At 42.3% G+C, this 25,113-nt stretch overlaps 1 protein-coding gene across 1 annotated transcript in view; it reads right to left on the reverse strand.

Annotated features, from left to right (window-relative positions):
* The window catches only part of SLC6A11 (solute carrier family 6 member 11), a 180,718-nt gene that overhangs the window by 95,115 nt on the left and 60,490 nt on the right, over window positions 1-25,113 (reverse strand). The window contains exon 7 of the mRNA XM_007055575.3: window positions 19,162-19,296. Within this exon, the coding sequence (XP_007055637.1) occupies window positions 19,162-19,296 (135 nt within the window). The remainder of the gene's footprint in view (window positions 1-19,161; window positions 19,297-25,113) is intronic.

Here is a 25,113-nt window from a genome sequence, read left to right on the forward strand (position 1 = left end):
GCGGCCACTGGGAGCCGTGATGGGCCGAACATGCAGATGCGACCGGTAAACAAACCGGCCCGGCCCGCCAGGGGCTTTCCCTGCACAAGCGGCGGAACAAGTTTGGGAACCACTGGTCCAATGGATCACGCAAAGAGCTAAGAGTCATATGACCTAACTTCTATTCATGGCTTTCCCACTGATTAACTCTCTGACCTTGGGCAAGTCACCTTGACTTCTCTGTGACTTCGTTCCCTCATCTGCAAAATCGGTGATTTACACAGGCAGGTAAGTATGGTTAAGATCTACAGGTGAGCTGACCTATATAAATGCAAAGTATCAGCATTATTATTATTAGTGGTCTATAAGCATTGCAAAGGGATGTGCTGCACACCTCAAAACATTCAGGAAAGTAAATATTGGCTAATTTTGCCTACGTTTATTTATATAGTACTGAGACTGTGGTGAAGATCAAAATATAGCAGAGATCATTTTAGCTTGTAATTCCCAGTCGATTATAAAAAAAATCACATTACCTCTCTTCTATTTCTCCTCCCTTGCTCCAAGAGGTGTTTTGTGTAATGCACTACAGATATATGGCAGAAGTAAATTACTACCCCCAGCATGCTGACTCAGCTGATCTTCTTGACACATTGTGGGGCAGAGCCAAGACTCCACCCATTCCCATTAATGCCCCCACCACCCAACGGAAGGCAGGGGCTGTGGAAATAAGCAGTTCACAAAGCCTCTCACTTCCTCATCCCTACACTCAAATGCACTCCCTCCACTGATGCCACAAGGCTGGCAGGAAATTCAAACAGCTCCATGCCGAGGAGGTGATAAAAAAGCATTAGGATGAAAATCAAGGGGTTGATATTTGCATTGCAGCACGTGGATTTCTTGGTGCCAAACAGAGTGGTGTGAATCTTGTATGAATTCACATGGATTGGGACCAATATTTCCTTTTGTGTTGATGTGTAATGCAATGGTGAGTGTGTTACAGGTCCCCCTCCATGCCAATCCATGGAATATATGAGTCGTTACAGCCCACAGCTACAGCCATGGCTCATGGTTTTAGCTCTGAGGGCCCCCAGCTCAATCCCTGGTATGTCAGCCAAGAGAGTGGCAGTCACGTATACATTCTCCATTTTTTTATTTGAAATTCCAGGTTTAAATTGGCAGAGAAATATAAAGGCAAAGCCCAGTCAAAAGCATCAGGGACTCGATTCTGCCAATTCGTACAGATTAAGCTGCTACTGCTTGGTCCCAAGGCTAGTTTTACTTCATAACAGTGTGGCAATGTAAGTTTCACATGGTTTCAATATAAAAATGAATAATCAATCAGGTCAGTTTCCCTCTGAACTCAGGTCAGGTTCCTTGGAATGGTTCATGAACCCTTAGATGATCCCCTGCAAATTTCACATGGATTTTTAGTATCGGATAGGCTAATTTCAGATAGCCTAATTTACACAGAATAGCATCTTCCTCCACAAGTAGTTCCATGTACTTCAGTGGGACTCATTGCTGATTAGAGAACCACTCAATAAGGGTATCTGAATTTGGCCCATAATGATCATTTCACTCAGCTTTAGTGGTAATCATCAGTGCATTTTTGCACTCATTGCTTAGTACATCATGGGCTTATGGTTTATAGGCAGAAATACAGTTGGCAGGCCAGTCTGCTTCAATTATTTAAACAAGAGAATCCAGAATAATGAAACTACAGTATCAGCTAAATGGCCAGCAACTGAAAGTAAATATTCAAGATAACTAGCATCGAAACATGCTCAATTGCAAGTATACAAATGTGTCTTGCCCCTTCCAATTTGCTCTCTCCGATCTGGATGATGACTGACAATTGCTGCCATTTTTTGTGATGGAAGGGGAAGTCGGTTTTCACATTCACAGGAGGGCTGACTGCCAGTGACCTAATGCTCCCCATTTGCCTTTCCTTCTTTCTCTCTCTTTTTCAGCCTTCCTTTACACTCAAAACACACATATGAATATTTATATAGATATATAAACTGGGTAAGAAAAGGATGGGGAAGTAACAGCATTCTGCATGCACCCCTGCTTCTGTGTTCCTATTAGCAAAGAGGGCCGCAGCAAAGAATGCAACTGCAGACAGGCTGTTCTGGCAGGGGAACGCAGCAACCCATCATATGTATATTTAAATACTTGTTTTGCAATTTGGCCTCTGAGCATGCTACGTAGAGGTTAGTTTTGGCCGGGAATTTTCGGATGAAACGTGTTTTTGTCAGAATATGCAGATCTGTCACAACCGAAACTGGTTGTGGAAAAGGGGCAGATTTTAAAATAGTTCTGATTCGAAAAATAGTTTTGAAATTGTCTAAAAGTCTCGTTTTCAAAAATTAAGCCTTTTGCTTCCCCAGTTTGAAATTACTTTTTGTTTTGACATTTTAATTTATAAAATAAAAAATATAATTTTTAATTTATGCCATAAAAAGGTTTAAAGGGTTGAAATAGAACAAAATATTCATTCCTAAATTCTCCAAATGAAAAAAAAATTTATTATTATTATTATTATCGGTTCAAGGAATTTTTTTGAGATTTTAATTTTTCATCGAAATTTGGGACAGGAAAAAATGTTGAAAACTATTTCCTACCCAGCTCTAGAGAGGTGAATGATATAACCCTTTGTCCTTCACAAGTAAAGCTCAGATTTTCTGCACACCATGATCCATTCATCGAGCACAGTAATCTTTTCATTCCTTTCTGTGGCATTTCCTGAAGCATTAACAAAAAAACTATCATCAAATTCTAAAGTACCTATTCATCTCCTGTGTTTCTCTTTTGTTCTTTAACACCTATATGCCTGCTCCAGCCACGGCTCACAGGCTGCATCCCCTGTTCTTACCGCCCTTATTCTCAATGTGCTCAAGAGCTTCCAACCTTTTTAACTTCCATGCCTCACCTGACATTACTTTATATCCAGTCTGACTGGCTTTGGAAGTAAGTTTCATTTTATCTACAGCTTTTGCCTTGATAAATGCAAGTCCAAGAGAGTTTCTACTTTCAGAGAAACTGAAAAGCTGGACTCTGAGAAGCGACAGCAATTCTTCAGATCTCCCTGACAGTGCTTGTTTATCTATGCACAAAATGGCCTTTTTTGCTTGTGCAACCATTGAAATGATTTTGAAAAATCTCTCCCTGTTACTGCAATATTTTGACCTAATTCAGTTTCATGTCTCCCTCTAGTGGCTTGTCCCATTGACTACACAGCCTTTTACTACCTCCAACTGTTGAAGCTTCTTGTTAGCTCAAATAATAGATTCCTGTGGTTTTGTTGCTGCAGCTTCAGGGTTCGGTCCCTGCGTTCAACTGTGGGATCTGCACTTTGTGTGAATGAGGCCACGATTTGATACATTATGTTTTGCATGAAGAAGAATCAGATTTGTACATTGGAAGAAAAATCAATGTCAGTCATTCATGCAAATGTATACAACAATGAATAAGGAGTTAGCTTTATAGAGTGCCTTTATCCCATAAACTCTCAAATATACTTAAAAATTCTTTACAATTGGAAGTAATAATTAGTACCGTATGCAAATACCAAACTGTAATAAACGTGTACATTAAAACACAAGGGTATTTAATTTGCAAAAGAATTCTACTTCAGCACTAACTGGGTATTGGAGGGACCAAAAATCTGCTCACAGGCCTGCTGTGGGGGCTTCTTCCTTAGGGAAGCTGGGAACAATCTGCCCCAGGTCTATTTGTTCTGTGGCCTGTCCTTTGAGCATGAAAATTCTGTAGCATCACAGTTTGTTCTGTTGTGTGGTTTAAAGCACAAATAATTTGTAATACTAGGAATAAAACATGGGAGAATGAATGGTTTTGCATTACCCAGATTATGCACAAATGTAGTGTAGGAAAAACTGCACCATAAACTTCCAACAGGCTGTTTAGTTCTTATCTCATAGTAAAAGTCTGACATCAGTGGAGTGGCAGATGTATAACTGAGAGCAGAATTTGGTTCAATAATGTCAATTCTTTTGTAATTAGGATTTTTAAAAGAGCAGTTCCATGTTAAGTAGTGTTGAGCAGCCTATACATTTGTATCAGCACATTTTGGGGGGCAGGGGAAGAGATTTAGCTTCCAGGTTAACATGAAGCAATATTGCTTTGCAAGGGTGTTGAAGCTGTGATGGTCCCAGGCCGTTAGAGACACAGGATAGGTAAGGTAATAGCTTTTATTGGAAGCTCGAAAGCTTGTCTCTTTCACCAATAGACGTTACTCCAATAAAAGATATTACCTCACTCACCTTGTCTCTCACGAACAAGTGTTGTTTGTCTGGACAAATACAAGTGTTTTCATGGGCAAATTTGGAGATACATATTTAGGTATCTAGCGGAGGCCCTTCTGAAACTCTTACTGCTTGTGTCCTTGCACAAGTTTCCAACATTTCTATTCTCCCTCCGAGAATTTACCGTGTCTCAAAATTTGCTTGGATATAAAACATGCTGCTGGAGCAGCGCTGCCTAGGATGTCTCCTCCTGAGCCAGCGTGCATTTCAACAGATGTGCCTGCCTCATTCCCCTTCTGTTGGCCCAGGAAAGGAACCATGCCTCAGTGTTTGACACAAAGCCTGCCTCTGGGCATAATTTGTTCATCTACACGAGTCCAGTAGTTCCCCCCAAACCCTCAGAATAAAACCATTCTTGATAAAGCCAGAGTAAACATATAAAGGTACAGCAGCTTTTTCCCATTCCCATCTCCAGGGACATCACCCCCAGCTCACCCATCCTGGAGTCAACAGCAGCACTGTGTTGTCAGGTCCTTTGGCCCCTGATCCAGGGCCCCACTCTCACTGGTCACTGGCAGGCCCCGACTCCCTGCCTGCCAGTGACCAGTCTTCTCACAGACCTTTACAGGAGTCTCTTCCCTGAGGGCTCCTCCCCTACTGCTTTCATTCCTCTAGGTCCCTGCCTGGGAATCCTATGCCTGCTGAGGGGGATTTGCCCTCTGCAACAATCCTCTTGCTTCTAGGCTCAGCTTCCTCTGCCCAAGCCAGACCATCCCTTTTTCTTAGGGGCCCCTGCTTAAGATTCCCACTTGTCGGGAGCCCCCAGCTTTGGTCAGCTCTGCCCAACAGCTTTCCTCCAAGTGCCTCTTGGGTGGTGCACAGTTACTGCTCTCCTTCCAAACTCAGCTCTCTCCCCAGCAACTCCTGCCAGCTCTTCCTTGCTGCTTTCCTGCCTCTCTCCAAGTCCTCCCAGGCACTGACTCTCCAGTATCAGGCAGCTTTCACCTACCCATCTCCTGCTTCTCACAGGCTTTGACTCACCCAGTCACCTCCTCTCTGTGGCCCAGGTGCCATCACTTAAGCCCAATTGGGAGTCAACTGACCAGTCATAGGTACACTGGCCTCTTCCCCCTTCAAGAGCCAGTGTCACCCTATGACCACCCCCAATGAGGCAAAGAATACAGGAAATACAAGAAACTGGTCAAATAGAGTAGAAACTCAGAGTTACGAACTTCAGAGTTACGAACTGATCGGTCAACCACACACCTCATCAGGAACCGGAAGTATACAATCAGGCAGCAGCAGAGACAAAAGAAAAAAGAAAAAGGAACTATGGTACAGTACTGCATTAAACGTAATGTACTAAAAAAAATAAAGGGAAAATTTTAAAAAAAGATTTGACAAGATAAGGAAACTTTCTGTGCTTGTTTAATTTAAATTAAGATAGTTAAAATCAGCATTTTTCTTCCACATGGTGAAGAGTCGAAGCTGTATTAAGTTAATGTCAGTAGTAAACTTTTGAAAGAATAACTATAGTGTTTGGTTCAGAGTTACGAACATTTCAGAGTTATGAACAACCTCCATTCCCGATGTGTTGGTAACTCTGAGGTTCTACTGTAAACAAAACATACATGTTTAGTGGGAAATGGGATCCAATACGGCTGCAGGAGTATAAATGAGAGCAGAATATTGTCCTCTTCTCTTCACTATTTTTTTCCATTTAAATCTTTGAAAAATTGGCTGTATAAACTTATGCAACCAGCATTAATGCAGTAAACAGCAAAGGTGTAGCTGACTCTGGCAGCATTAGATGGCTCAAATTTTCAGCCTGGGTGACCTCTTTTCAAACCAGGCTTCCAAGGAGTTATGTCCACCCTTTTCTTCAGAGCTAACGATCTTTTCTTACCACTACAAAGGACGTGTTCAGTAAAAGGTTGATCCATTTATTCTTTATTGTGCAAGTTTCTCTCTTTTAATATCCCAGATGATTAAGCACCGCAGCAACTGGATATTTTGGAGGGGATCTCCCCTTTAAAAACCTCATTTTAAAGCATAGAGCATTTTGAGTCCTTCCCATCAGTACTCTCTCTTTGTAGGAAAGGAGGAGGTTGAGAATACATTCCAATCAATTGTCCTTCACTTGTCAAGTTAGGATCTACTCATGCCCCATTGCTAATCTTGGCAGCATATGGTGAGGACTCAGAGACAGGAAATTTTTAGGCACAGAGGTGCCATCATCAAGAGGATCAGCATGGGTAAATATATACAAATGCAGTTTTACAGTCTGCTGCCCATGAATCCAAGCAATTGCCATACAAAGAGAGGTTTCAGAGTAGCAGCCGTGTTAGTCTGTATTCACAAAAAGAAAAGGAGTACTTGTGGCACCTTAGAGACTAACAAATTTATTTGAGCATAAGCTTTTGTGAGTTACAGCTCACTTCATCGGATGCATTCAGTGGAAAATACAGTGGGGAGATTTATATACATAGAGAACATGAAACAATGGGTGTTACCATACACACTGTAAGGAGAGTGATCACTTAAGGTGACCTATTACCAGTAGGAGAGTGGTGGGGAAAAAACCCAGAAGTCACCTACTACAGGACAGGCCCAACAAAGAAAATAACAGAACGCCACTAGCCATCACTTTCAGCCCCCAATTAAAACCTCTCCAACGCATCATCAAGGATCTGCAACCTAGCCTGAAGGACGACCCATCACTCTCACGGATCTTGGGAGACAGGCCAGTCCTTGCTTACAGACAGCCCCCCAGCCTGAAGCAAATACTCACCAGCAACCACACACACACACAACAAAAACACTAACCCAGGAACCTATCCTTGCAACAAAGCCCGTTGCCAACTGTGCCAAAAATATCTATTCAGGGGACACCGTCATAGGGCCTAATCACATCAACCACACTATCAGAGGCTCGTTCACCTGCACACCTACCAATGTGATATATGCCATCATGTGCCAGCAATGCCCCTCTGCCATGTACATTGGTCAAACTGGACAGTCTCTACGTAAAAGAATAAATGGACACAAATCAGACGTCAAGAATTATAACATTCAAAAACCATTTGGAGAACACTTCAATCTCTTTGGTCACTCGATTACAGACGTAAAAGTTGCAATTCTTCAATAAAAAAACTTCAAAACCAGCCTCCAACGAGAGACTGCTGAATTGGAATTAATTTGCAAACTGGATACAATTAACTTAGGCTTGAATAGAGACTGGGAGTGGATGGGTCATTACACAAAGTAAAACTATTTCCCCATGTTTATTTCCCCACCCCACCCCCCAGTGTTCCTCAGACGTTCTTGTCAACTGCTGGAAATGGCCCACCTTGATTATCACTACAAAAGGTTCCCCCCGCCCCGCCCCCGCTCTCCTGCTGGTAATAGGTCACCTTAAGTGATCACTGTCCTTACAGTGTGTATGGTAACACCCATTGTTTCATATTCTCTATGTATATAAATCTCCCCACTGTATTTTCCACTGAATGCATCCGATGAAGTGAGCTGTAGCTCACAAAAACTTATGCTCAAATAAATTCGTTAGTCTCTAAGGTGCCACAAGTCCTCCTTTTCTTTTCATACAAAGAGAGACTCTTTTTCTTTCTGGTAAGCATTATATAAAAGGTGCATTACCTTTCCTACGCAGTTTCTTGCTAAAACCAAACAGAGCCATTTCTATAGTCATCTGGAAATACATATTAAAATGTAACATTATTCATTTACTCCCACCCTTAAAGCTAGAAGAGAATTCTGTTATTTGCTTCTATCACTAAAAACATATCTTACATTCAGCCTCAAGATGGCAATGCAATTGTAATAGTTGCTTGCTTCCAGTGCTGAGAGTTGAATCTCATCAGGTATTTTTTCCACTGCTAGAGATAAATATCAAGAATGGTGTTATTGCTGTAAATATTGTAGCTAAAACATGGCAGCATTTAAAAATCTGGACGTTAACAGCTAAAGGAAGGTAGATAAATACTAAACTATCCTCCCAGTTTGTACAATACATGATTTATTCCAATAACATAATCGCTCTGTACATTTACACAAGATCCTAAAACCTGTCATATACCCTGACTATAGTAAGTATAATTAGATAACAATCATTAACAACTTTGCTGAATCATATTTTCTTTAAGTATTGCTTGTGCAGAAGTTTTTAGGTATACAGACATTTAAATAAATAATGATATGCTATTTTTGACAGAAGGAGAGGACAAAGTTTTTTTTTATCAGGATAATAAGATAATAACCTGTTTCAGAGTAGCAGCCGTGTTAGTCTGTATCCGCAAAAAGAACAGGAATGCTTGTGACACCTTAGAGACTAACAAATTTATTTGAGCATAAGCTTTCGTGGGCTACAGCCCACTTCATCGGATGCATGCAGTGGAAAATACAGGCCCAACAAAGAAAGTAACAGAACGCCACTAGCCATCACCTTCAGCCCCCAACTAAAACCTCTCCAGCGCATCATCAAGGATCTACCTAGCCTGAAGGATGACCCATCACTCTCACGGATCTTGGGAGACAGGCCAGTCCTTGCTTACAGACAGCCCCCCAACATGAAGCAAATACTCACCAGCAACCACATACCACACAACAAAAACACTAACCCAGGAACCTATCCTTGCAACAAAGCCCGTTGCCAACTGTGTCCACATATCTATTCAGGGAACATCATTATAGGGCCTAATCACATCAGCCACACTATCAGAGGCTCGTTCACCTGCACACCTACCAATGTGATATATGCCATCATGTGCAAGCAATGCCCCTCTGCCATGTACATTGGTCAAACTGGACAGTCTCTACGTAAAAGAATAAATGGTCACAAATCAGACGTCAAGAATTATAACATTCAAAAACTAGTCGGAGAACACTTCAATCTCTCTGGTCACTCGATTACAGACCTAAAGGTCGCAATTCTTCAACAAAAAAACTTCAAAAACAGACTCCAATGCGAGACTGCTGAATTGGAATTAATTTGCAAACTGGACACCATTAAATTAGGCTTGAATAAAGACTGGGAGTGGATTTGTCATTACACAAAGTAAAACTATTTCCCCATGTTTATTTTTCTCCCTTCTCTGTTCCTCACATGTTCTTGTCAACTGCTGGAAATGGCCCATCTTGATTATAACTATAAAAGGGTTTTTTTTCTCTCCTGCTGGTAGTAGCTCACCTTAACTGATCACTCTCGTTACAGCGTGCATGGTAACACCCATTGTTTCATGTTCTCTGTGTATATAAAATCGTCCTACTGTATTTTCCACTGCATGCATCTGATGAAGTGGGCTGTAGCCCACGAAAGCTTATTCTCAAATAAATTTGTTAGTCTCTAAGGTGCCACAAGTACTCCTGTTCTTTTTGAAGATAATAACCTGAAACTCAAAAACTATTGGACCAATTTCCTAATGAAGCACTGGAGGTTTAAACAGTATTTAAACATATACAGTATTTATGTCAAATTTGCTTCCACTTTGAACATTTGCTTTACCTGAAGAGTAAGCTATTATTCTTATTTATGACTGTTCACTGAGCACCAAAACATATAGCTAAATAAAGACATGGTCCCAGCTCGGAACAGTAGGGACACGGGCGACAAATGGGAGAAACATGAGACCATGAGTTATCTTTGTACTACATCACACATCTGGTTGCAGGTTTTGTTAAGGTTGTGTGTGCATGTGCATGTTATGTTACTTTGGTATTAGTTACTTGCTGTGAACTTGTATCTTGGTGGTTACATTTTATATAATGTTTGTGTGTGCCCATATGGACAGACATGTACACATGTAGATATATACAGTAGAACCTCAGAGTTACGAGCAACAGAATTACAAACTGACCAGTCAACCACACACCTTATTTGGAACCGGAAGTATGCAATCAGGCAGCAGCAGAGACAAAAAAAGAAGCAAATACTATATAGTACATTACTGTGTTACACATAAACTACTACTAAAAATATAAGGGGAAGTTTTGAAAAGATTTGACAAGGTAAGGAAACTGCTTCTGTGAATGTTTCATTTAAAAGCAGCATTTTTCTTCTGCATAGTAAAGTTTCAAAGCTGTATTAAGTGAATGTTCAGTTGTAAACTTTTGAAAGAACCACCATAACGTTCTGTTCAGAGTTACGAACAACCTCCATTCCCGTGGGATTCATAACTCTGAGGTTCTGCTGTATTTCACTTACATATACATACACACATGTTGTGAGTAATATTTTTTACTTGTGAATATATTTTTACACATTCCCTCCAATCCACCCAAATATTTATTGTGATTTTTTTTTAAATTTCCGGACTAAGTGAATTTCCCCTTCTCTTTCCTTCCTGTCACCACCTCCCTCCATACTCTGGACTTTTCTGTCAATCTCACCTTCTGATATTGCCAAGTACAGTCCTTCTGGGTCAGCCCCACCACCAGGCTCTCAGACACATTTTACAACAAAGAATCCACTTGCTATTCACTGGCGTTGTAGCATCCATCAGTTCTACCTGTCTGCTTTGCATTCCTATGTCTTCCTTGTTCATTCTGCTGCTCGTTACAGAGTATGAAAAGGTGCAGAGGCTTTGATGCATGGAGCAGAGCAGCCGTGGGGCAGAGAAAAATACCAATGAAAGTCAACTGGGGGCACTGGAAGCTATTGGCCCCCTTCCCCTCACCACATGGCCCCCTCTTATCAAATGTGAGACTGAGACAAGGGCTGTTCATGCTATAAACACCTCTGTTTTATTGCAAGATCTATAACTTCCCATCACTCAAGACACATCAGATGAATTTTAAAACTCATTCGAGCTGCACTGAGACAGTTCAGGTCCTGTAGATGTATCTAAGCTGACACCTGCCCTCTTCCTAAATACTTTGCCCTGCCATTCATTTATTTTCATATGCATGACATTTACATGTATTTAAATGCAAGGGAGATTACAAACTGCATTCCCTCCTCATGGACAAGTATAATAATGCACGATACACTCCCAAATCAAGGGTTAATTAAATTTGTTCAGCACTGTAGGACGCATTTATTGTTCAGAGACGGTTATGTGACTCTAGATATGCTGACATACTCCTCCCTAAAGATACTGTTCTCAGCTAATTTCTATAATGAATATTTTCATAAAAATAATAATAGCAATTAGAATGAATAAAACAGCAGGTGGACAGCCAATAATTAACACACAAGCATACAGTAAACAAGTGGTGTTTGTTTTTCTCTGCTTCTCTTATTTTAGGAATCATCAGCTTTAGTGCTAATGTAAATTGCTAGGGTAAGATGTGTGTCATAAGATAAAGGACCAAATGGAGCCAGGCAATCTTGAGTTCTAATCCCAGCACTGACACTAACTCCCTCCATGGCCTAATTTTTCAAAAGTGGCTAGTGATTTTCAGTGGCCAAACTGAGATTTAAAGGGCCCTGATTCTCAGAGAGTAGGTGTTGAGCTTCAGACTTCAAGGGGACTACTCCAACGCTTAATGTTAAGTGCATCAGGGCCAGAGTGCTCAGTATCATGTTGGCCTGCACCCTATTCCCTCTTCTACTTTAGCTAGAACTCCTTGCAATTCTTGTCCATAACAGATATAGAGTCAGAACGTGTGTGGATGGTCACCAATACACATTTTGTTACTGATGCCTTTACATATAGGAGATACAGAGTTTTTAAAAAAGTTTTAGACTCTGATCTACTGCTTCTCAAAACAAAGGCTTCACTGAAGTACCAATTCTTGTTCAATATAGCAGGGCCTATGGTTTCATTTAATTACACATACCCTGCCCATGGAGCACAGCTTACTACCTAACTGAAAGAAAAATTAATGGGAAGAGTATCATTCTGTGCCTATTAAGGCATTGAGTCTATCGTTATTGTCAGTGATCGCTGTCTGAATACAACAGTGCACGTTTGGTGACGTAATGGCTGTTGGGATCAGTAATGAACTGCAAAAATTTTTCCCAGCGTTGCCAGCCACTACTAGAAGCAGGTTTCAGAGTAGCAGCCATGTTAGTCTGTATTCGCAAAAAGAAAAGGAGTACTTGTGGCACCTTAGAGACTAACCAATTTATTTGAGCATAAGCTTTCGTGAGCTACAGCTGTAGTGAAGTGAGCTGTAGCTCACGAAAGCTTATGCTCAAATAAATTTGTTAGTTTCTAAGGTGCCACAAGTACTCCTCTTCTTTTTACTAGAAGCAGTATCCAAAGTTATCTGACAGCTGGTGGAATGAGCTGGTGGTCTCAGCCCAGTTCCCAGTGTCCGTGTCTATAGCCTCTACCACAGTTGTCACCTTTTCTGGCAGATTCAGCAGAGAGTTTTCGGACTTAATTGATAACACAGACCAAACTACCCTCTTCTTTCCCAGAAGCAACCCCTCCAACTCAAGAATTAAGGGCTTGTCTACAGTTAACATGCTACAGTGGCACAGCTGCATCGTTGTAGCACTTCAGCGTAGACACTAACTACACTTACAGGAGGGGGTTCTGCCATCGGCAAAGGTAATCCACCTCCCCAAGAGGCAGCAGCTAGGTCTTCAGAAGAACTCTTCTGTCAACCTAGCGCTATCTACATGGGGATTTAGGCTGACCTAACTACACTGCTCAGATTGTGGATTTTTCACACCCCTGGCCACTGTAGTTAAACCAACCTAATTTTCTAGTGTAGGCCAGGCCTCAGACACATTAGCAGGAGACTGTGAAACAGTTAATAGAGAACTGACACCCCCAGGGCTTTCACTGCAGCCCTTCACATAGGCACTCAAAATTCATCTTACTGGTGTTTATTTAAGATGGTTAATCAGAAACTGCAGCTATTTGAAACCTGAGATAGAGACCTCCCCCCCACACCTTTACTAGAGCCATTTAGATCAAACCCCAGCACTATTCCATGGGACAGAGAATCCATATTTTGGATCTGTTAGAAGCTCTGCTGTTTACATTTGCTTGTCTCTTTCTAAAGAAACACCTGAGCAACTGGACAACAAAGCCAAGGAATGCTCAGGGACAACTGATAATTAAATGGCCATAAATTTCATTAATGCAGAGTTAACATTGCCCCATGCTGGCTAGTGGTCTTCCAGCATGTGGAGAGTGGCTAAACTTACACCTCTGAAAACCAGGAAATACAGAGTTAAGCTACATGCCACCCACCCCACAATGCAACCTGATCTCCTCCCCCTAGAGCTGGCAATAGCCACTGGGAATGGTTCAGTAAGGGGAGGTGATGCCATAATCAGTAGACAGGAGGAAGTTCTGAGGGTATGTGCTGTTACTCGAGTTGTGCTCCACAGATTTGAATTCCATCATTTATCTGCATGCATTCCAGCTGTGCTCACTGTGTTAGGTGCAGCTGTACTGAATGGTGGAGGGATTAGATGGAGCAGCTTGGCAGATCAGTGACTGTAATATGAGGCGAGATGCATTTGTACCTTGTGGGATCAAGTGTGTGTCATTTGAGCACTGAGTTTTGTAGATCACCTCCACAGAGGTGTAGACAAGTGTTCTCTCACTGTGGGGATTGTCAGCTGTCTGGTGGCATACAGGACAGTGGTCTCCAGGGCTTAGTGAAGACAATGTCTCAGAAGGTATCTGTAAGGGTAGAGTGCTAGTGTGTGTATAACTGGCATACTGGGGATTGCTCAAAGAGGACAGAATTAAGGTTGCGATGTGAGTGTGGCTTGTACCTTAACGTGTCATTTCCTGGTTTTCAGCAATGTAAGTTTAGCCACTCTACATCCTGGAAGACCACTAACCATCACTGGGAAACCTTCACTCTGGGTTAATTAAGTTTCTGAGCCCTTAATTTCCTTGCTATTTAAAAAAAATGATTTCTCAGCATCCCCATTTTCCACAGCCCAACTCTCCCACTCTTCTGCCTCTGGCTCCTTGGCAACAATTCAGCTAGCTACAGAATGCACTGGCTGCACATTATCCTGCCCCTTCATCATCTTCTCGTCTCCTCTCTCTCTGTGCAGCACAGCCTGCTTCTCCCTCCCCAACCATCCCTTGGCACCGAGATGCAGGCATCAGCATGAGACCTGCAGGTGGAGGAACAGGGTAGAGGATGCAGGAACAGTGCAGGAATTAGTATGGAGACAGTGAGGACAGATGTGGGAGGAGGCGTGGGAGGAAGGATGGCTCAGTGGTTAGCGCTTGGGACTGGGGAGATCTGGGTTCAATTCCCTGTTCCATGACTGACTTCCTGTGTGACCTTGGGCAAGTCACTTAGCCCTTCTTGCCCCAGTTTCCCATCTGTAAAATGGGAATGTACTATCCTAATTTCCTAGTGCAGACCAGGCCTCAGAGAGACATAGAGTGGTCCATTCATTTGTCCAATGAGATGTTCTCAGGTAAATGAGAACACCCCATGGAAATGAATGCTGCCTGAAACAATACTTCTGAGAGGTGTGACCGGCTCCATTCATCTCAGTGGATAGTCTCATCCCCCCCTTCCCAGTGCCCTGTGGTATACATCAGACATGCCCATTCTCAGCTCCTCAGCACACTGGTTTTGGTTTATACACCAAGCATGCTGTTCTCAGCTCCCCATCCAGATTGGCAGGACCCCCCAGATCATGGCATACAGGAGCCAGGAAGAGGGGCTTAGACTACTCTCCCGCAAGGGTCAGCCCTTCCTGCAAGACCCCAGCTCACATGGGGAATAGAGAGAGGGGCTCAGACTGCCCCTCCAAGAGAAGCAAGGCCCCCAAGATCTTGGCACACACTCCGGGGTCAGAGAGAAGGGATCATCAGACCCCGCCCCCCCAGTATCCCAGCACAAATGTGGGAGGGGATAATGTGGGGCTGACAGGCCCTTGTGTTTCCCAACTCAGCCAGCCATTCACCCCATATTCCCTCGTCCAGTATCTCCTCCCTCCTCCCTCCCCATAATCTCTCCTTGCCACAACGGAAAACCTCTTCTTCTATTTCTCCCACTTCTCCACCCCCTAATCCTCCCTCCCCTCTCTGCATTCTCGTAGCCCTCACACTCCCAGCGCTGCTCCCATCCCCACCTGTCCCTCACTGCTCCCATCCCCACATATTCCCTAGCTCTGCACCAAACAAGTTATAAGAATCTAAAAAAGTTCTGAGCCCCTCATGCTAGGGGGCTGCCTATCAGGAATGCCTTGACTATTAGCACACTCAGGTCCATTGTTCAGGAAACACAATTACATTATCCTAATTTTTTCATCTTTCCTCTAGTTAATCAATGCTAGTAGATTAATCCACATTTTGCGCTTGTCTTTACTGAATTTCATCTTTTAGATCAATTCTCCAATTCTCCAAGATCATTCTGAATTCTAATCCTATCCTCCAAAGTGCTTGCAACTCCTGCCAGATTCATGTCCTCTGCAAATTTTACAAGCATACTCTCCGCTCTCTCATCCAAGTAATTAATGAGGTCAATGTAGAGTGACTGAGATCAGTTGGGGGACAGTCAGAGCCAGAGTTTGAGTCCCAGATGCGCACACAGAAAAACTGATTTGATAAAATGCTGGATTCTTTTCAGAGGACAGTATCCCAGGAACTCCTTGCTCAAATGACCTCAGATTGGGCCCACAAACAATACCCAGCACCTTGATGAGGCACAGGAAATTGAAGGACAATCCAAATAAGTATTTAGAACATTTAGAGTCATCCTTTAAACCAAAAGTGCATCTGAATCTTAACTAAAGCAGAGCTGGCACTCTGCTATGACAATGTAAAAGTGTATAAGCTTTACAGATAGAAGGAACAAAAGATGGCATTTTCAGAGCATGAGGACCCAGCCATACTGAAAAGATAGAATATAAAAATGAGGTAGAGAACTCAGCACTTGAAAGCTCAGAGGAACTGAAAAGACAGATGAATAGCTGCTTAGAAAGCTATAACAAACCATGGAATGCAAATCACACAAAGACAAAAGATGCAAGAACTTCAAACTAAACTGCGCCTTGAAGAGAAACTTAATTTATTTAATCCACAGTAAACATACTTGGCACTGTGGTTCAAATACTGCTCTCCTAACACAGAAACACAGTAGTCTCCCTGGAACGGTACTTAAGCAGACTTCCAGCTGAAGAGGAAAACAACCTTTACGAGCACACATGCATTATACTTGGAAATTGTGGAGTAAATCCAAATAAACAAGAGTAAAGACAAAAACTGGAAGCACGAATGTGAAGTTTAGTCCCATCAATTTCCTCTAGCTCCTTTGAAAAAGATTCCATAATTATCTAGTTTATGGCATTTTGTTTCACAATGCAAGAATTTCATACGTTGCAAACATTCATTAATTATACATTGCCATTAATATGCATAGTGTCAGCATCTCTCCTATTCTTTGACTACTAAAAAGGCTGCAACCAAAGGAACGCTTCCGAACTGGATGACACTCCAAATTCCATTTTAAACACTCCATCCTAGAACTGACCAGAGGACAACAATTCCATCCCATGACAACTTTCGAGGTTTCTGTTTTTGTTCTGCATTAGAAAGGAAACAAAACCTTTCAAATGCTTTTGTGAAATGGAATTATGTGAAAACATCTGGTTTTGCCTTGAAAATTGGGCTTTTACTTTGGGTCCCTCTGTTGGGAAGTGGCCAGAGATTTCCATGAGGACCCCAGAAACCTTCCCCATCCCAGTCGATACTTCTCTGGGAAACGTTCTGGCTTTGACAATACAACATATTTCTTTAAAAAACTATGTTGTCAAAAACTTCCAACCCGCTCCACTCCATTACACCGTCTTGCCATATTTCTCATTAGATCTCAGTCTCAATTTCGCCCTTTTCTCCTAATCTATAAGGAAGGGTAGGGGCTGCATTTTTAAAATAATGCGGGATGAAGCATAGATATAGATTGATTGCGATCACTTTGCAATGGGGGGAAAGTTCACCTCTGAAAGTGTAACACTGAATACTCCCCTCCAAAGACATTCTAAACAGAGCCTAGATACACACAGCAGAGTGGGAGACAGACTACTGGGCCACACGTGTCTTTTAAGAAGGTTCCTTGCGTTTCAAAGGCTTCCTGAGAACCATAACACCATGTGTGCCCAGCAATTACCATGGCAACAGTGGGTTTCTTTACAAATGGAAATGGTATAGCAAATAGGCATGTAAAAACCCCTTGTAAACTGACAAACAAGCTACTCTTGCCCTGGGTTAAAAGAGCTTGCACACACCCTCTTTCTATTAATTTTTTCCATGAATAAACAAGGGATGGGGGACGTGTGTTCACAGTGGCATGTGAGAAATCCATGTACATGCACAAATCCTGTTAACAGGCCTCCTATGCACCCCTTGGAAAACAGAAGCAGCAATGTTTAAGCAGCATGCCTGCCCCCTCTCCTCATTAGATTTGTGCAGCCCTGGAGGTTGGTAACTCTGGCTCCCTGAGGAATTCGACACTGGGGGAAAGTCATTGTGATGTATTGCCGGAGAAGAATGCAGAATGTGCACTCATTATTAAGACTCTTTGAATAACATCAGTTGTCAAAAATATTCAGGAAGGCAGAACAATGCTAATCAAAGCTGGACAAAGCAAACTTTTCAAGTTCTCAGATAAACATTTGACAGTCAGATTTGTGAACTGACTTTCAATTGAGCAAGCTTACTAAAGTCATTGCAATATATGGGTCTATTATACGTGGTGGAGAACAACTCAGAGAACAAGGAGACCAGAACTTCATGGGACCCTAACAGTTTTCTCAGTTAGTCCACCCTCTTTTATCGGACAAATAGGAGTGTCAGATTTTATTTCTATTGCTCTCCCTTCACCTCCCAATCACTTGTGCTTAGAATAGCAACAAGTATCTACTTTCAGTAACAAGAAGTTCAAAATCGGCAAATCGATCTATTTTTCCAAATGTCTTTAAATGTGACTGTCCCATTCTAGTTGTAAGTTCTTACCTAGCCATACTATTTCATTAGGATGATCTTTCCATGATTCAGAAGCTTCAGAAGCTACAGGGAAATAACTTGAAGGCTCACTGTGTTGTCATGTCAAAACATACTTTTGCTGAAAATGTTTTACAGTTCACCGGACAGAGGGGAGTACTTCAAAAAATGAACGTTGACAAATAGTACCAAACCTCTTTTTCAACTCCATTACATCTTTGGGTCCATCTAATGTCATAACCACCTCCAGGAGTAACATAGTCTAATGTTTATTATGCTGTCAACCCTGGTAAGTGAAGCGCTGTCTGCAACCTGTCAGCTATGTAGAGCTGTGTCATTTTCTCTCTTAGATACCAGGCAAATGACATTCATAATTGTTATGTTCCGCTAATCTGTCATCGAGGTCTCAGTTTAACCCAGCATTTATATGATGATCTCTGCTTTGGAAGTGACTCAAAAGGCACACTCTCTTCTTTCAAGAATTTATTGCTGCTTTAAAATGTTTAGAGATTTTTCATTCTTCTATGCCGCTTTATTTGCAAAGATACCAAATATGTCAACCCATTTTATTGTTTTTTAATTTTTAAAAAGAGAAGCGGATTATCTAAACCATTCCACGGAGGTTTATTATTTGGAATACACACTAATGGTGCACAATGTCAAAAATGCTCAGTCTTTGTCAAACTCTGCTCCCATTGATTTCAGTGGGGGCAGAATTAGGCCAGTGTTGAACACTTTTGAAAATCCAACTGTGACATGCTAAGGTACCACTAAAATGAACATAAACAAACAACCCCTCTACCCCTCCACACACACAACTACAGTATACTACAACTACTACAAATAATTATTTTTAATGCCGTTAGGAATTTCAAATTGAAATGCATCTATATACAATCTGCTATATTTCTGTGTATTCCAACTTTGAATGCAATGAAAAATTGGAGGCACCAAAGATTTCCACCTCAGAGATACAAAGAACACAGAGCAAGTTTTGAACATTAGTTATTTGATCCTACCTGTGGGTCAGACAATCGGGATAGGTCAGGATACAAGTAGAATTTTATTCCTTCAGAAGCGCCTGGTAATGTTACTCCTCGAACCAGAAGAATCAATAGCATGACATACGGGAATGTAGCTGTTACGTATACCACCTAGCGAGAAGAAGTAAAACATCAGAAAATGTGTTTTTTTTCCCAAACAAAAACAAGAAGAAGGTGGTGTTGTTTCTCTAGTAGTAATCCAGATATAAATACCCGCACAATCTTATGCACCCCCTGAGTGATACTTTGAGACCTAATACCCTTACTGGTCTTCTGCAGAGGGAAGAATTTCATCCCCAAGCATATTCCTTCTTCAAAAATTTAGGCTTGGCAGGAAAATGGGCAAACACTTAATCACAAATAGAGCTGGGCGAATAATGGATTTTTCAGTTCACTGGCAATTCTTAGGGGTGGGGTGGGGGAATAGAAAAAAAATTAATTTGGAGTCAAACAGATTTTTGTTTGTTTGTTTGAAATTTTGGAAAAAGCAAAGAGTTGAAAAAATTATTTCAGGTCAAACAAAATGTTTTGTTTCAATTTTGACCATTTTAAAACATTATTGACTTTTTTTAAAATACTATTAAAGGACATTTTGAAACAGAAAGTCAATTTTTGCACTGACAATACTGAAATGAAACATTTCAATTTTTTATCTTTTTTTTTTTAGCGTTTTTGTTTGTTTGTTTTACTGAAATATTTTGGTGACTTTGCAAACTGTTGCTGAATCTGCCTTTTTTGAAAAAAAAATGGTCAAAAAATTTCGCCCAACTCCAGTCACAAACATTGGTTGGGACATTCTCTCCAAGTAAGTTACTGTGGCTCACTACAGAACAATTAAACGAGATATGGTACAGTAGAGAAATGAATTGACTTGCTGGAAAATAATGTGCTGTATTACATGTTAACTATGCAGCAGCCTATATTGGAAACAATGTTACTCTTATTACTGGTACTAAACGTGCTTGGAAAAGTGAGAACAATAGTATAACCAAGGGAAGAAAATGTGGATTTCCCCCCCGCCCCCACCTCTCTCTCTTCAAGAGTCTTATACAGTCTGGGGTTTTTTGCAATAAATTACTGAACACAGATCATGAGAAATCACAACCCATACAAGTAGCTGATTAATTGGTAAAACAGGTATAATATTTTCCTGTGAACAATCAAGTCTCTAAAACTCACTTCTTCAAACAAACCCACTGTGGTAGGAATGTGCCTGCCCCATAGTAACCCTCCCTCCCCTGGCCATCTGGGGCTCTCCAGGAATTCTCTGCCTCAGTTTCCTTCCCAGAGGTGCAACTCCTCAGCTCTCCACTCACTGGTCTGTGAGAGAGATGTGACTCGCCCTCTGGCCAAGTTACAAACAAAACTTGGCACTCTCTTCCTCCTCAATAAACCCACACCCTCTCTCTGCTAACCTGCCATCCTGGGCAGTATTTTGGCTTATATTTGTTTGTTTTGTTCCATTTAGATGATAAGATCTTTGGGCATGGAAAGTATCTTGTGTCTGTAAAGCACTATGTATATTTGCACAGCAACACGCGTTTTATAACAATATCATGCCAAGCTTTTGCTTCGAGATTTGAAAAATTCTGTGTAATCCTCCTTCAAAAGGTAAAGTTAAGAACGAGTTTATAAATGAAGCTTCCAGGACACAGAAATACCTCCAGTCCTGAGCTTTAAGGCAATGCGGTAAGCTATACAATGAGACAAGCACAGCATCACTCCCTGCGATGTGCACGGGGCAGCTCCAGCACCATCATAGAAATGTAGAAATGTATGGCTGGAAGGGACCTTCAGAAGTCATCGATTCCAGTTCCCTGCTCTGAAGCAGGACCAAGTAAACCTAGATCATCCCTGACAGGTATCTGTCCCATCTGTTTTTAAAAACCTCCAGTGACCAGAGATTCCACAACCTTTACTGGGCAGCCTGTCCCAGAGCTTAACTACCCTTAGTTAGAAAGTTTTTCCTAATATCTAACCTAAATCTCACTTGCTGAGGATTAAGCCCATTACTTCTTCTCCCACCTTCGTGGACATGGAGAACAAGTGATCCCCATCCTCTTTATAACAGTCCTTAACATATTTGAAGACTGTTATCAGGTCCCCACCTCAGTCTTCTCCTTTGTCAAGACAAGACTAAACATGCACAGTTTTTTAAAAAAACTTTTCCAAGTAGGTCAGGTTATCTAAACCCTTTCATTATTTTTGTTGCTCTCTTTTGGACTTTCTCCAATTTATCCACCTCTTTCCTAAAGTCTGGCACCCAGAACTGGACACAGTCCTCCAGCTGAGGCCATCTTCCTGCCCTCTCATCCACCTTCCCTTAGACTCCTCTCCATGGCTCCAGGGTCTGCACTGAGACACAGCATGGAGGCTGAGCAAGCCAAAGAGAAGGACTGCGAAGAGCAGCATTGGGGGCATGGGGCACACATGTTACCTGCCTCTAGTCCCATGGACAGCTGTATTATCTTCTCCATGAAGTCACCCTTAGAGGTCTTGGGGGTGATGGCTGGAGGACGTCCAACAGAGCCACACTGCCACATGGGAGAAGGCAACGAGGGCCAGAGCCTGTGTGGAGGCACAGGACCTCTGCTTGAATGGTCTAGGCCTCCTGGGGATTGCTTAGGATCTCTCAGGTTTGAGAGAGAGAACTGCAGCCTTTTCAATTTGGGGGTGGGTTCTCCAAGATGGGATGATTCCCTCTGCAGGAGGGGACGATCTGGGCCAACAATGGCTGTTTAATTATTTAATCACGATGTCAGGGTAATAAATTCCTCTTAAACAGGCATGGCCCAAGGTCTGATCAAAGCACTAGGAGACTGGGAATCCTGAATTCTAATCCCGGCATTGACACTAACTCACTCTGTGGCAGTAAATTACTCAGGCATAGATTTTGAGACACGACTAGTGATTTTGGTTGCCTCAGACTTGGGTTGCTCACACAGAGACAGAATGGGCCTAGTTTTCAGAAAGTGCTGAGCATCCAACCCCTAAAAATCAGTCCGCTTCCATGTGTCTCAGATTGGGCATCCAAAAACGGAGTTACTTAAAATCACTAATCCTGTTTGAAAATGTAGGCCATTTCTTCTGCCTCAATTTCCTCTCTGTAAAATGGAGATGATACTAATACCCCCCTGCCTTTCAGAGGAATGCATGGATTAATTAAGGATTCAATAGAAATGGAAAGCCTTGTTCACGTGCTAAGTACGGTTACTGTTCACTATTGATGGAGAAGCCATCTCCCAGGACCAAGTGATTCAATGTTCACTAACCCGGTACTTCAAAGGGACAAAATTCCATACAGCTGGTTTTTCATAATGAGGCTGACAAATAAAAGGAAATAAGGATGAAAAGCAGTGAATGAGACTGATCCTGCAGCTCTCTCCTGGCTTCAGTGACAGCTCAGTGCATGGAGAGGCTACAGGATCTAGCCCAACAAGGTTTCTGTGCTTTTTTGTTTATTCATTTCTGCAATTTCAGTCTCTGTGCACTGCATTCCCTTCCCTCCTCTCTCCTCAAATTAATGGCTGCTGTTAATACCAATAGTCACTTAATCAGGTCAAATGGCTGACGCTGGGGTCACCGTACCTGAATTGAAAGAGTAACATTTTCTTGCATCCTGCTTCATTATGTCATATTACTTCACAATCTGTCATCTCACGCAGCCTGCCATTGCACCATGTCATTTCACATCAGCATGCAGACTGCCCTTTCAGACACATAGATATTCTTCCCAGGGCGCATCAGCCTAACTTCGCTATACACACAGTTTTCCACCGAGGATGCAATTACAGCTCCGATAAGTCTGAGCTGCAAAGAGGAGGAGAAGGAGCCATAGAAATTCATACTTCCACAGGCAAGGGAGGAGAGAAGAGAAGATCAGCCAAGGATACCTCTGCATAACAGCAGTGCAGTTATCACTCCCCCATATAGCCATCCTGGCATGGAGCGTAAAACCCCAGAGAATTGCCTTGCCCTGCCCAGAAATGCCCTCACTGGGGCCTCTGGCATTGCTGAAGGTACTGGAAACCTCACCCCCAGCTCCTTGATTTTCAGTCCCTAAGAGCCAAAATACGGCTGTACCTGTGCAGCAGCATTAAGGGAGGGAGGGCTCTCTGAGGTCTCTCCTCCCCCTACTACTGCCTTGCAGGGAGCGAGGTACATAGCACATCATTTCTACCACACGCCTATGAATCCAATCCAAACCACAGGTAAGAGGATAAAGAAGAGGAGTGCTGATAAGAGCAAGGCCTGTGGACAGGTGGGAAGGATCTGAGGTGTTTACAGGCTGTGGCAGTCCTTTGTGCCAGTTGGTATTGCTATTAAAATAAAAACAAGGGCGACTTTGGCACTCAAAGCGATGGAACTGCTGGATTTCTGAGCTCTTTTGGGCTGAAATGGCCAGTGAAAGATGCTGGATTTGTGATGTGCTGAAATGGGGACTGGGATAGGAACCCCCCAAACTTAGTTCCATTACAGGCTGTCGTCAGATTTTCAGCTTGCATCTCCAAGCCTGCTGAGCCCCTGGACTCCTTGGGGTTCCTGTTTTGGAATTCTCGTTATGTTCTTGTTTATCATGCTGTACAGCACCCAGGGAAGTGACAGGGGGTGGCTTTAGAAATCAAAGTGTTGTTATTATTATCATCACATCTGTAGGCATTAAAAGTTTGCCTGAAATTGTTTTCTTTTCTTTCAACACGTCAAACCAAATCTGAATGTAAATGTGAACACAACTGTTTCTAATTACATTGAACCCTGTTTTAATTGACTTTAATTGCTTGGTGTGTTAATTAGCATGTCGATGCTCGGAATGCTTTTTCCAGCTCTCAGCGATGTCGGAGCCATGCTGGTGTCTGAGCACTTGGGAGCAAACTAAACGTTTCTGACACACCTGTGTCGGCACCAAGTTCTTTTATTACAATATGACAAAGGGCCAGAGTGACAAAGGTATTGAGGTACCCAAAGATGCAGTTAGGCACCAACTGGGATTTTTAAAAGCTCTTATGCAGGTTGGGCACCTAACGCCCATTGAAAATCAATGGAACTCAGGTTGCGTCTACACACCTCTGCAGTGCAGACTACAGGGTGTGTGTGTGTGAACTGCTGGGTGCACCAGCATGCTGCGCTGTAACTCCCCTGCACGCAGGGCTGGATTTACACCTGACGTGCCCTCCACCCCCAGCCTACAGCTGACCTTCATGTTTTCTGTAAAAAATGAAACTTTTAACTCACTTTTAACTTTTAGGAGCCCCTAGGCATGTGCCTACTGTGCCAAATTGGAAATCTGGCCCTGCCTGTGTGGACACTGCTGGTATGAACTGAAAAGTACCTCATTTGTGTTAACATAGTTCTCTGGACTAGCTACCTTGTTGCACCAGCAGTGTCCACATGGGGCATGCGCTGCAATTTACACCCCCGCAGTGTGCACTGCAGGGCCATGTAGACAAGCCCTTAGACTCTGAAGTGCCTGTATCTCATTTGAAAATGTGCCTTGGGTTCCTAAATTGCGGAGGCTTAGACTTTTAAAGGTATTTAAGCATCTAAAGACTTCAATGGTAGTTAGATACACAACACCACATTTTTTAAAGGTATGTAGGAGCCTGCTGGAATTTTCAAAAGTGTCTGGGAGCCCAACACCCATTGACCTCAATGCTTTTTAGGCGCTTACAAGCTTTTGAAAATCCCACGAGGCACCTATCTGCACCTTTAGGTGCCTAAATACCTTTGAAAATCTGGTTCTCAGCGACTCAGAAAATTTTACTCTAAGTGAAAAGCTAGTCTTTGGGATGGCCAGACGAACAACCACTGCACACAGCTTGTGATGCAGCAGGTTCAACTTGTGAGAGATGGCAATAGGGAAAACTAACCCCAGGAGGAAACATAGATTATCTGTTGAGAGAGAGGAAGCAGCACTTAGCACGCTGAATT

The sequence above is a fragment of the Chelonia mydas genome, chromosome 7 (genome assembly GCF_015237465.2).
Source record: "Chelonia mydas isolate rCheMyd1 chromosome 7, rCheMyd1.pri.v2, whole genome shotgun sequence".
NCBI classification, from domain to species: Eukaryota; Metazoa; Chordata; order Testudines; family Cheloniidae; genus Chelonia; species Chelonia mydas.